Source organism: Etheostoma spectabile, chromosome 20, assembly GCF_008692095.1.
Source record: "Etheostoma spectabile isolate EspeVRDwgs_2016 chromosome 20, UIUC_Espe_1.0, whole genome shotgun sequence".
In the NCBI taxonomy this organism is placed as follows: domain Eukaryota; kingdom Metazoa; phylum Chordata; class Actinopteri; order Perciformes; family Percidae; genus Etheostoma; species Etheostoma spectabile.
Genome location: NC_045752.1, coordinates 7,881,820 through 7,895,542, shown reverse-complemented (window position 1 = coordinate 7,895,542; position 13,723 = coordinate 7,881,820). Strand labels below are relative to the sequence as shown.

At 38.3% G+C, this 13,723-nt stretch overlaps 1 protein-coding gene across 2 annotated transcripts in view; it reads right to left on the bottom strand.

Moving 5' to 3' along the window:
- stac (SH3 and cysteine rich domain) overlaps nt 1-13,723 on the bottom strand; it is a 31,770-nt gene that overhangs the window by 4,289 nt on the left and 13,758 nt on the right. For both annotated transcript variants that reach the window (XM_032499515.1, XM_032499517.1), the window contains 6 exons: nt 9,598-9,679; nt 9,270-9,376; nt 8,473-8,554; nt 7,479-7,546; nt 3,410-3,507; nt 198-249 (listed from right to left, as the gene is read on the bottom strand). In XM_032499515.1, the coding sequence (XP_032355406.1) occupies nt 198-249; nt 3,410-3,507; nt 7,479-7,546; nt 8,473-8,554; nt 9,270-9,376; nt 9,598-9,679 (489 nt within the window). The remainder of the gene's footprint in view (nt 1-197; nt 250-3,409; nt 3,508-7,478; nt 7,547-8,472; nt 8,555-9,269; nt 9,377-9,597; nt 9,680-13,723) is intronic.

Below are 13,723 nucleotides of genomic sequence, written 5' to 3'. Positions count from 1 at the left end.
ATTTACAGCTTAACTTCCTGTAATTTATCAAGCGCTTTCTGGAAAACACAACGCTATTAGCATTATTTGTTAACTGGCAACAACTAACTTGCAAACAATAGCTTAGATTTATCTTGGAAGGTTAATTGTAAACATAGAAAAAGTTTTACATGAACCATGTCACTACTTTTTGTTTAATATGTTGGCATTGTACCTACCTTCCACCAGTCATCATTAGAGTCGTCAGCCAATAAGATTCTGTCTCCCGCTCTGCAATATAGAGGAAAACAAAAGAGAAATTTCTCAAATAAGTAAAGTTTGTCTCTTCTTATCTGCGTAGTTGGATAACTCCATTTACATTTTGAAACAGAGCTCCTTTACAAAGCAGGTATTAATGACCCACCTCAGCCCTGTGCTTTAGTGGTACATGTCTACAGAAAAATTTGAAATAAATCCATTACCAATTACCAATACAGAACTGCAACAAAATGTCAATTAACATTTCTGGATGTAAATCATGGATTCTCTTTAGCGTCTGTCTTTTAGCACAATATTGTACCAATCCAGTACATTTTGAACACTGTAACGGGCTTCTCGTTGGAATATAAAATGAGACAGCTGGAAAGATTAAAAAGTCATCTGGAAAAATTGAGTTTTTTAAAGTAACTTACCTAGCAAAATCTACTAGTGACAGGTATAATTTTAGCTAACAAAATCCACAGTCATTGGGTGGAAATGAGAAGCCTGCTTTTATTTATTTATATGTGAAATTGTTGACCCGTTGTTAAACTCTGTCGACACTTAATCTCTTTTAAAGGGTCCTCCTGTTCACGTATGGTATGTTGTATAGTCAAACAGAAGAGAAGGTGTTTGGTTATTTTCTGATTGGATACACCTTAATCCTTTGCTGTGAGTAATTATTCTTTGTCCAGGAAACGTTTGAATCATTTTACACCATCACCGCATGTACCATAATTACTTGAATCTGTTCAAAGCCGTCAGCTAAATTTGACCAATAAAAACAAAAAAGGACCGGCATAGTTGAGCCAAATGTTTGTTTACGCAATTCCCCTTTTTCTTCCTCTTGTGTGTCAATTACAAAACTGTCTGTCCTTTGCTTGACAATGCTCACCCTGACCCCGAAAACATTGTTTATTGTAGCTGAGGAACAGCAAAGCACCCAATGTTGTAAAAACTGAGTTGACAACAAAGTAAACATATTTACTGTTTGAGCCTGCCCTCTGAGTACTGTGCCTTAAAAATCCAATTAATCATGAAAACGTGAGCCATGAAAGGGAGAACAAAGGGTTTGTGAAATCACTGTCCATTAAAAAACAAAAAAGAAAGTGGGTTTTCTGATTCCAAATTCTAAAACGCAGAACTCATCATCATTACAATCACCACATAGTTGAAGGTAATCATGTAATCAGAGGATGTGGCGGCCACAGAAACTAGTCACAAACCTGATTTTTTTGCTTAAACTGAAAATTGAACCTTTTGATTAAATATTTAATTTTCCCCTTTGTTTTTTATATCTTCAAGCGTTTGATGTTTAGATTATTGTCTGAAGCAAAACCTCATGGAGAAGAAAAAAACATTGATGTAGGCTTTCATAAGAGAATACATTTAAAATAAAGCTTGTTGAACTGTGTGCCGTATCGCAGGTGGACAGGGAAACCAAGAGAAGAAGTCAAGGAATTTTAAAAAGCCTGACGATTGAACAGATAAATCCATGAGTGTGTGTGCAGGATAAAGAGGGAAAGAACAAATGCACTCTCACATCCTTAAATCATTGGAGGATTTCGATGACTACCAGGAGCAAATGGGTCCTTAGGCTGAAGGACTGCTCATAATAAATACTCTCTTCTTCAGGCCTATTGCAAAGTATGTTGCAGATGATGCCTATTCCTCGCCTCAAATGCTTTAAGAAAAATATTTTAGTATACCGCTTGCTCCAAAATGAGATTGTTTGTGACCAAGTCGGGCCAAAACCAAGTATCGCCCACCAGCCAACAGCTGAGCAGCTCTTGAGCAATTGAGCCACAACCCAATCAGTGACGATACAACAGGTGCTTTCAATCAACTGCCAAAGCTACAACACCAGGTGTGACATCACCACAGTAATTCGGCTGTGTTCAGATTGAATGTTTGAAACCTCGGAGAGCAGCAACAGCAGCATTATGCCCTCAAAGACACAGTTTCCCAAATTCATACTACAACTGTCTACATTTTTATATTTATGCAAGATGGTTACCCTCACTGCTAGTCTTGTAGTAACATTAGATATACTTAACAGCTTAAATTAGCTTCTTTTGTGGCCATTGTTCAAGTTCTTTCTGTAAGTTTTCTGAGTATTTATGTATAACCAAATTAATACATGTTTTTTGCCAGCATTCAAAAATTATATATTCCCTCGTAGCCTCATGGGAGCTATATAAGGACTTCTAACTGGACTTTCCAAAGACTCTCAGGATAAATCCAAGAAGACATGAGATTGACTGATATTAATAGACATCATGGGACACACACATAGGTAGCCTACTATTAATGAGGCCACCCCATAGAAATAAATCTTTGAGGAACATTACCTACAAAGAAGAAGCTAATTAGTTTTGCAAATCTATACTTAGTATATACGCTGATTTCTAGTGCTCCTAATACAACAATTATATAAGATAAAACACAGACATACTTATTAACAGACAACTGACTTTCCTGACTTTAAAGAGTAGATGAATATAGACACAGAAGAAGAGAGGTTTTCAGACCAGCATGTCACCCTATTTTTCCAACGTAAATTACACCTTGTGTACATGTGTGTTTGTGATTGTGTGCCTAAGTCTGGCATGGTATGACTGTAGTTTTTTTGTGTTTGTTTTTGGAGATTTACATTATGTATGCTACAGAGCATACAAGGCAAGTTTAGAGCAACTGCAATTGACAGGTCACACAGAGATTGTGTTTCTCTGCATATACAACTAATCATATATTATGATGATAGTGGTAATTAATAATGAGAATACACCCCCCTCCCCCTTATCGCTAGAGTCTGAATACTGATGTAAGATGCAAAAATATTCAAACAAATAAGGATCATTAAAAAGTGTAATTGCAATATGTAGGAACATATTTGTTTGGTCTAAGCAGATTCTGAATCACGGGCGGATAGACAAATTATCTTTTACTTTAGTTAACATAGCGAGAAAGGGAGTTTATGCATTTACTGGGTATCAAAATAATTGGAAAAAATAAGTTCCTGAATGGGAAAATTCACATTGCATTAACATTATGGCATAGGGCATGCCTTGGCAGAAGTCCGCGCTCTCCCAGTGCCATTCTAGTTTTCTTCAGAACATTTTGAATTGCATAACAATGTATCAAAAGAGATAATTTTTCTTGATTAGAATGATGTGTGTATGTGTACACTAACCTCATCTCCAGGTCATGGCTGTCTTGGGGAGTGAAGTTGAACAAGGCCACATAGGTTCTGAGCTTAAGGACATCTTTCTGTAGCTGGAGATGCTCCAACTAGACAAAACACACACACACCCACGGAAACACATAAACATATAGATTTTGTTTTTAAGAAGTCTCAGGGAAAAGAAAACCTTGCTGACGCTGACAGGTTAAACAAAGCTCATAGTCACACAAATACAACACAACACCATATTCTCTATTGTCACTTTTCTCGCAGTGGTATCTTAAAATAGTCTTTTGACATTCACATATGCAGAAGAAGCCTTTGTTTACAGAACACTGATAGACCGGGGAGCCACTTAAGTTGTTCGGCAATCTGTTTCTTTTAATCTACCGTTAACATGTGTGGGAGAGCAGGATCAGGGTTTTCATGAACGCTCAGTAAGTTTAAACGGGACAGAAGTTGTTATTGAAGTGTGAGCACAATTATCAGGGAAATGCGCCGCCATTCTGGAGCTCTTCACACCTGCTCAGAAAACTGGTGGGCATTTTCTTGTTGTCTGAAATCCCTCCAAATGATAACTTGTTCCTGCATAATTGCCTATGGCCAAAAGATATGAGAATTACTTTTTAAGACGCACTAAGACCTGTTTTTGATAGACAGCAGGAGAATTTGCCATCTTTGTGGTGCTGTATAGCTAATGAAGAGAATTGTTTCTGGTCTTTTATGTCTCCCTGAGCGTCATCCAATGTAGCTGATGGATGAGTTGAGTTAACTGCAGCCACAAGGCAAACTGCCTCTGTGGCCTCTGGGTGAAACAACAACATCAAGCACTGGCAATCCATTACAGCTAACTAAGAACTGCTCACTGGCCAAAAGAGGCTCTCGATGCTCTGCTAGCATGGGCCACTGAATGAGAGGTCGGGCAGTTCGAGATAACAGCCTCCTTTGTAACTGAATTTTCGGAAAAGAAGACCGTACTGTATATGTAGTGAGGGACATTGTGGCGAAAGAAAAATGGAAAAAAAGAAATAGAAGAGCAGTGTGCATTCCTTTTAATCAGCAGTAACTGATGTGCAGTAAGATGTAACCACTTAGGGGTAGTAAAACAACCTGCAAACAACCTTATAATATTACTACCTTGTAAACTTCTTATGGTGAACCTGTTAGCTAACAGTTGCCTATTTATACATGTCTAGCAAACACAGAGCAATATTAGCTTTAATTTGGAGTCATGTTGTGAATGTTGCATTTCACTCTCCCTCTGGCACTGTTTTGCTCCACCAACTCCTGAGAATAATATCTTGCTATATAGCAGCTAACTGCTCCATTATATACACAAACTAGTCACTACATCTTGTCATTTGATCCATTAGTTTATAAAAATATTGATTAGTGCAGCTTTAAGAGCTAATGTTTAGCTAATATCTTTAGACAGGCTATGGTGATACATTTTATTGCCCTAGATGCCAGCCGAATTTACCCACAACATTTGAGGTTGGGAAGTTCGGTCTGGACTTGTTCCGCTGCGGAGCAACAATGCTCAAACCAGAGCTGTTCGGACAAATGAAATTGTCAGGGCGGGCTTTATACGATGATGGACAGATGATCAACAGTAACGTAATCAACCACATCACCAAAGAGTGCTTGGGTTGAATAAGTTTACAACAAAGCGGCCGCCGCTGGAGAATTGAGATGTGTAGATTCCACCATTGCGTCTGTTATAGAAGATATCGACATCGCATTCATTTTAAAAGAGGAACAGAGATCCGGGATCAAGGCATTTGTCGACCGGAAATATGTTTTTGCCATCCTTCCAACAGGATTTGGCAAAAGGTCAACATACGTCACATACTCTTTTGCTCTGATTGGTTGTAGGTCTATCCAATTGAGTGCAGAGGCATTTTATTTCCTGGTTTGGTTGAAACACGCTCCCTAATCACAGCCCACTGGAGCAGTATCAGACTCATATTGTGACTAGAATCTGAGTATGACGACGTCAGGCTAACATTTTACACCTTCTGGCAACAACAAAAGCACCAGAATTTTGTTTGGATAAACAGAAGCTGCCTTAAATGCACAGACAAACAAAAAGAGCACCGCCTATGACAATATCAAACTTCTCAATCAGAGAATCCAAAAAGAAATCATACTGTAGCATGAGCCAGACTATTTTACTGTCAATTGATCTTGGGTAGTTTAACACAAAACCTGGAAAGTGTGAACAGATGGGGATCCTGTGTGTGACAGTGTGTGTTTCATTTGTGCGTGTGAGTCTCTCATCTCAAATTGGAGGCTCCTTCTCTGGCGAAGAAGCAGTTTTTCTCTGCTCATTACCCTGCAGAGCCTCCATCTGTCGGCTGACAGACAAACAGCCCTCTGTTAGCTGTGCTTGGTCCAACCTGATAACACAGCACAATGCACTTCAAAACTTTTCCCCGAAAGGAAGCACTGGACTACTAGACTGTATTACAAAGGATAGTTTGTGTTTGTGCATGTCTGTATTTTTTGCCTTGTATGGTTATTTATTCATTTTTGTGTTTGTCCGAGTATCTGTGGGTTTTTTCCACTGTTGACAACTGAGATAAACATGTTAAACTATAAATGCAAACAGGATAGATGGTTGCACATAGAAACTGTTGATGCTGAAAGCACATCACCAACAAAACCCATTATCGAATATATACAGGAATAGAGCAGTTTTTAAATTTGCCCATTAAATATTCATTGTTACTCTGCAGGGTGTGCCAACATATTCACAGAGGTTTAACCTTTTTCTTTCTCATAAGCATGAATTTTTGCACCATTGGCACTGCATCTACACTGTGGAGAGTAGTTGCAGAAGGACAGAGCCCCCAGAGCTACAGATCCAAACTTTACATAAGGCTTTTCTTCTTCAGCACAGGCCAGTGGTCGTGTCAGCTCGGGTATGATTTGTTACAGCAGGAAGAGAAGTTATTCCTTCAGAGTCCTGGGAAAATCAGCAGTGAGGACAAATGCGAGGGGCAAGGAGCAGCATGCTTAATGGATACAGAACGGACTGGCTGGGTATCAGTTCTCAGAGTGACCACAAAGAGTTCAGGCAATGGTCAGTGGACAGAGTCTGCTCTCAGAGGTTTTCAGACTGCACCAATAATTACTTAAGTTACTGTAAGTTCAAGCAGCAGAATAACAACCATTGTGAAAAGTGAGGATAAAAGTTAACGAGAGTTGCTGTACACGCCAAAAAAAGTCTGCAACATTGTTTTAGCCTGTGGGGTTCTGCAGAACATCGCGCAGGAAAACAGGGTGCCATAAATGTAGTGATGGAGCCAGATGACCCGATGCCCAGAGAGCAGTGTCCAGCAAAGCCCCAACTGGGAGCTACACAAAGAAGACGGGATATTACTCCTCGCTTTCAAAAGGTATCATGTTTGGCAATGGTATTCAATTCAGGAAACAAGATGATGCACACATTACAACAATTTTTATGTATTCTTCAGTTTTTCATTTGACTTTTAAAATGTTGTCAATCGCCACAAGTGGCACAACGATTTCTTTCTGCCATTGCCCGACATATTTTGGCTTGCAGAGGACATGCGCTCTCCCTCACAGCTGTTGCCTGGCTCTGACTCACAAAAAACCCTGCATAAACTCTGCTACCGTGTGTTTATTTAAATATAGGTACATCTACATGTAGGTCTAAGAGATAATATAAGCCTATATTACTTTTAAGGGTATACATATGTCAAGGATGTATAAATTAAATAAACTTCAGCTGGAGTACAATTTAATACGGCAACACTGTTGACTGCATCAGTGATCTCTTTCTATTCCGCATTCTTCCTACAGCCTAATACCAGTTTTTAGGCTGCCAAATAGGATACACGTTACTGCAGATTAATTAACAATCGGCCTATTGCTTTACATGTTGCCTACAAACTACAAAAAATCTGAAAGTCTGATTTGTTGACAGGACTGAAATGCAGGTGTATGTTAGAAGAACTGATCTGGCATGTATATTGTATTCATTCACACACAGACTTGTCAGCATTAGATGTGTTTAATGTAAAACAATTGGATGGATGGATTTGTTTCTTACCGGAAAATCATCAGGGTTTCTTTCTGGCTGGAGGTAAGGTTCTGTCCCGTTCTCAATGACTGTGAAAACTGCAAAGAAAAAACAAATAATTAATAACTAAAGTAAATCAACAACCATATTTTACAAAACAAGACTAAATTCAAAAGTCCTTCTTGCAGCTCCTTAAAGCTGCAATGGGTATTAAATGATACGTTGGACACATAGTAACATAATGACAAGCATACTGATCTCTTTGCTACTTTTAGAACTTTGCCAGAAAACTGTCAAAAAATGATATGTTGACCCATGAGTAATTTAATGCTGAATCAAAAGGGCAAATTTCATAACGGGTTTAATTATGAGATATCTTATGTTCAATTTGAAACCTTGGCACTAAATCAAAGATGTCAACAAAAATTTCACTTGGTTAACAAATATCCATACCATTAAATTGAAGATTGTTTTTCATTGGCATAACCTTTTTTTTTTCAACAAAGCAGTGTCAAGGCCAACATGTGGCCCTGAAAAACAACAAATTAATTTGTTCTTTTGTTGGGTCAGGTGGTATGCTCTGGAGGAAGTTGTTCAGCAGCATTGTAGCCGCGCCTCTTTGTAGTTGTGCCTTCACTGCCAAGAGTGAATAATTCAGATAGTGAAGGGTCAATGTCTTTCACTTTCCTACAGAGACTATTGTGCATCTCAAATAACCCAGGCACCAACAAATCAAGAGCTACACACAATGCAGATAAAACAAGAAAAGTCCAAATGTTTCTTTAGGCTTTTTCCCCAGGATATTCTATAGCAGGGTCAGAGTGAGCAAAGAGCAAAAAGAGAGGCAAGAGTTCAGCTCAGATGAAAACAATGGGGAACCTTATTTGACGGTTCACAGGAGGAGAATTTGATGTTGCAAACTTCTCAGACTCCCTTGTGGCAAGAGCAATAGCAGTGTGTTTTTCCCTGTGTCACTATATGGCTGTAATCCAGATGCACACAGTGTACCGCAACAGATACTTACCATCATCGCTGTGTTTTCTCGACAGCTCCTGCCTACTGCTGTGAGCCACTACTTCCTCTGGAACCTTATCCAAGTCACTGGTCTGCAGAGATCAAAGAGAAGAGATAAAACAGATTAGATAGGTTGAAAGGTAACGTTAGATAGCGATAAATAGATTAAGTTCAGTTTCTGAGCAGAAAACTAGCTGAAAATGCTTCCAACCGCACAGTCAAACCAGCTATTTTGGAGAAAACCGTAGTGTAGCATTTGGAAACTATTATCATAACCCCTGTTGGGATCACATTGTCTCTGTGAGCCTCCATCGACACACACACCCATTCACTAACAGCTGCGCAGGACAGGACAGAATGGCCCCAACCCAACAGCTTTCAGATGTCATCATACAAAGGCACACAAATCCAGACTGCATATACAGTTTAGCTTACACAAAAAATGATAAGCTATGACAAACAAATTTCCTTGTGTATTACACACAGAGATGGAAAGGAGGCTGGAGAGTGTAGCTGTATAGTACAATCAGTACACTGACATTGCCCTTCATCACTGCCTGGACCAGACTGCCTTTATTGGTAGTGTTTACAGGCCTGCCGTGGCAGTATCTATTTAGACCATCAGCTACAGCATGTCCATTGCGAAGGGACAAAATATAACAAGTATTATAAATGAATTGGTTTGTGACAACCTGTATGTGCATTATATCTTACCAAAGAGCAGATTTGAAATAGGAAAAAGGACAAATACAACTAAAAGTTTCAGTGACCAAACACTATCCAACATTATAACTTGTCTTTTCTTACCGAGTTTCTGTGTGGAGACTCAGAGCCACTGGCCCTCTTGGCCTTTTGTGCCAGTGATGTCCCAAATCTCAAGGCCTCATACACAGGGTCCACCTTATTGCCACAGGCTTTGGAAAAGAATGAATACATGATAAAAACTGACGGCAAACACATGTTACACTTTCAGGATGGGCATGTTGGGATTTACAAAACTAAAAAACAGGTAAGTGCATCTTCTTAAACAGCTCAAGTGGAAAAGTGGTTCTAGAAAGAGTGGAGTAAAGTTTTTGCTTTAGGGTATGCAATTCTACACAGAAGAGAAATTATTATGGAGATGTAAGCTGCTCACCGATGGGCATGACTTCTTTGATGCAGCCATACTGTTCCTGGATCAGTAATGGAGAGCTGTAGTACCGCCGAAAGCCTTTTGGCTGATGGACAGATAGGTGGAAAAGAGTAAAAAGCAACAGACATTAGAGACAAATAAATATGCAACACCACAGGCCGCACAGCACCCTGACAATGAAATATTGCACATAACTCTGTTTAGTCTGATGTTTCTGAGCTCAACTGACAGAGATAAAGTTAGCCACACTGGATTTTGGACATCACTGTTTTGGATGAAATAACTATATTCCACTCTGCAGACTGAAAAGACTGAACATGTCCGATAAATACCTAAGTATAATTATATATAAATTTAAATATAAATGAACACTACGTTAGTCTGGGATAATCATTCAAATAGTCTAATGTACTGTGTTTGAATGTGCACATCCGTCATTTTTAAGGTGAATCTTCTGTATGAACGTAAAATCAATTTTTTGTTAAAAACCATATTCATTACCAAATCACAATAGTTGTTTGTAATAATCATCTTAAGTATGCAGTGCACAGATCATGTGAAGCAGAGATAACTAAGGATTGGCGGGGTCATTTGAACTATTTTGCGCCGAGACCATGCAAAGGCTCATGGGAAAATATATATACTGTACAGTATGTTCGGAACGGTTTCTGTCCTAGTTAAAGATTGTTTTAATCATGTTATGTTAATGTTTGGGGTGTGCAGTTATGTTACCTGGGTTTTAGTTTTGTGTGGTTGATTTAATGTTCATGTTTAGCTACATTTATTTTTGCAACATGACAGAAACCCAGATGGGGAATGATGGCTTCTTGTAAGCTATAAAATTCAGTTAGTGGTATGATTGATGTCTTCCAATCAATACATTAGAAAATATCAGTGTCAATTTTATATTTTGTTTGAAAGGTGTATAAAACACATTGTTCTTGAGTCAGCCTGTCATACAGTATAGTTAAAACAATATTTATAAGAACAAAATGTGTCTGTACTGATAGTTAGCCTAATATTTTATATACGTTGGTTCTTAGCATGTTTAAAGCTATAGTGCGTAGTTTCTATCTCCTCCATGAGGAATTCTATGTAATGGTAACAAAACTATCGGCGCATCTGCATTTAACAAGCCTACTGTGATCAACCGTGTAACGTGTGTCAACTCATTTGGCAATGGCTTGAGCATAACGGATGTCAAAAAAGTTACGCACTAAACCTTTAATTTAACAAGCTTGTTTTAGACAACATGACTTTAATGTTTACTAATTTAACACAACGGGTTTCCATGCAAATTTCTAGTAAATTCAAATAATCCAGGATAACAGTGCTATCAGTTAACAGTGTGACTGAATGATGACATTTACACAAAAATAGGTAACTATACAGTATTCTGAACCAATTTTGGTGACAATCTGGCAGTAATGTATCACTTAATCTACCAGTAAAATACTGATGAGCATTGTGTCACTGCGCTTGTAAACACAACTTGCAATGCACGTCCTTCTGTCTAAATGTGAAGTGCACAACCCTGAATTTTACCAGAACACAGCAGCTAGCTACATTTATTTACAGATTCTGTTAATGGGAAGTGGCAGGAAGTGTGTTTATAGCAATGGAATGGCAGCAATGTAATAAAAAAGACACACTAATAGCCCCGGAAAGGCGCCAACATCAAAAACAACGGCAAGGGTGGAGTGAACACAGATGCTGAAGGGCCTGTTGTTGTTTACAAAATGACGTCAGACCCAGTTTACACTCAGTACTGCGCCACCCTGCAGCTGGTGCAACATTAGTTCCGCTCAATTTAAATAACTTTCAGCACATTATTATTCAAATTAAAAAATGTTAACGACTAAATTGTGCATGACCATCATAAATGAATAACTGATTTGTTACATACAGAGTAGAAAATGTGTTATATGTCCGGTGGTCCACTGCCATGGTCACAGTTGTAATTTATCTACCTGTCATGTCCTCCTCCCATCTCCCAAGAACCTGATACATTTAGCATTTATATTAATGATTAGTATTAATGATTAATGTAAATATCTTTAGGTTTTGAGCAAATTTTCTCTGTTGTAGATTTCTGGAAGTAGTTCTAGATAAACATCTATCCATTTTTAGTTTGTTTAGGGGGGCAGGTGGTGAAATCTGCATCACTAATCAGTTATGATTAATTCTTTCATTTGACACTTCTTATGATGAGACGGCTAAAATAAGCAACCCTTGAGCTCTTCAGGTCTATCTTGAGAACTGAGATGTCTGATGTTCAGGGGCAACCTTATTATGAAAAAGGTAAAAACAAGAAGACTTGGTGGTTCATTTGGCTAAACAAAAGACACCACAAACTCGCTGTCACTGTCAGTGACTTCATTTACTACACTGATGTTGTGACAGCAGTAATTGTAGTAATTGTCTTTAATTCACAATATGCATGTTTCTATTAAACAAAAGCCATGAAGAGGACAGAACTCTAAATGATTTTCTTTTCATGCACGTATGTTTCAAGATGCACAGAACAACATCGCAACCAAGCACAAGAAAGTTGTACAACAAAACCCACTATTATCAGTTTGCACACTAAGGAAAGAGGTCTGCCTAAACATCTGTGCATGAATAAATAATTTCATTAGAGAGAAGTCCTCTTTATGATTTTTGATTTTGAGGATTCAGCACCCATCCACACATAAAAGAGTTAAGGATGTTCAGTTCTTTAAACATTTCTTAATACATTCTTATTCATCTGTCAGGGTTATCTGCACGTAAGTAACTTTTATTATATATAGGTGCAATCAATCTTTGTAAAAGTGTAAAAGTGTGTTTCCCCATTTCCTATCTTGAGAAGTACTGCTGTTTTATCTCAGTGTAGTATTATACACTGTACACCAAGGAAACATCTGGATGAAGTTGTGGCTGCAAACGTGGGAAAAACTGTTAAGTGAATAATTGTATTTATCACAAGTAACTGGGAATCCGTAAAACTACTTTTTGAATTGTGTCATTGCGGCAGAGCTAGTGCAATATGTGGTAAATGCTTAGCTCGCACTGGTTAGTCTCACTGGTTGGACTGAGAGTGTTAGCTCAAGCAGTGACTCACACATTAACTGACACATCTGAATTAGTATTCATGTTTGTTTCAATAGCTCCCAGAAGGAACTGTCAAGCTTGAATCTTAACAAAAACTATGTGTCAGGAGAGGCCAAATCAACTGTGTTATAGTGACTGGTCAGCCATTGTTAGCTGAACAAGAAACATACTGTATTTGCAAACTGTACACATAACCATAAACCACTTGACTCTAAATAACACAATTACAGTGAAAATCTAACTATTCCTTTACAGTCTCTGAAAAAACCTTATGAACATACACTACCGGTCAAAAGTTTGGGGTCACTTACAAATTTATATTCCATCTCATTATAGACAGAATACCAGCTGATCTGAGTGGGTGGCTGATCTTTAATGCAATATCTACATTGCCCATTATCAGCAAGCATTCATCCAATGTTCCAAAGGCACATTCTGTTTACTAATCATTTTAAAAAACTAACTGAGGAAACATTGGAGAACCCTTTTGCAATTATGTCAGCATATAATGTAATCTGAAAACTGCTGCCCTGGTTAAAAAAAACAATGCAACTGATCTCAGCTGGTATTCTGTCTATAATGGAGTGCAATGGAAATTTCTAAGTGATCCAAAATTTTTGACCAGTAGAGTAAGTATATATTAAAGTATATATAATTGTTGCCAAAGCTAAATGTGAAGTATTGTTACGTCAACTGCGTTTCTTATGAATTCATCGTCAAAGTCTCAGATAGACAAAAACCTGATGAAGAAATAGTGATACACTGGTTTCATGCTTTCAGAGCATGAGGTAATTTGATATCTTTGCTAAAGGGTTCTCAAGCCAAGAGAAACAAGCATGGTTGCAGAAGTGTCCAAGTTTAGAGTAAGTCGAATTTAGAGCTGTATTCCACTGGGGAAACTTCCCTTTTTATGCTTGACCTCTCAACCTCGTTTTCCACTCCTGAGAGCTGATCATATCCTCAAGCCTCATCCCTCAGGCATCTAGTGGAAAGATATCACGACGGGAAAGGAAAAAAGCTGCCTACACTGTTAGTA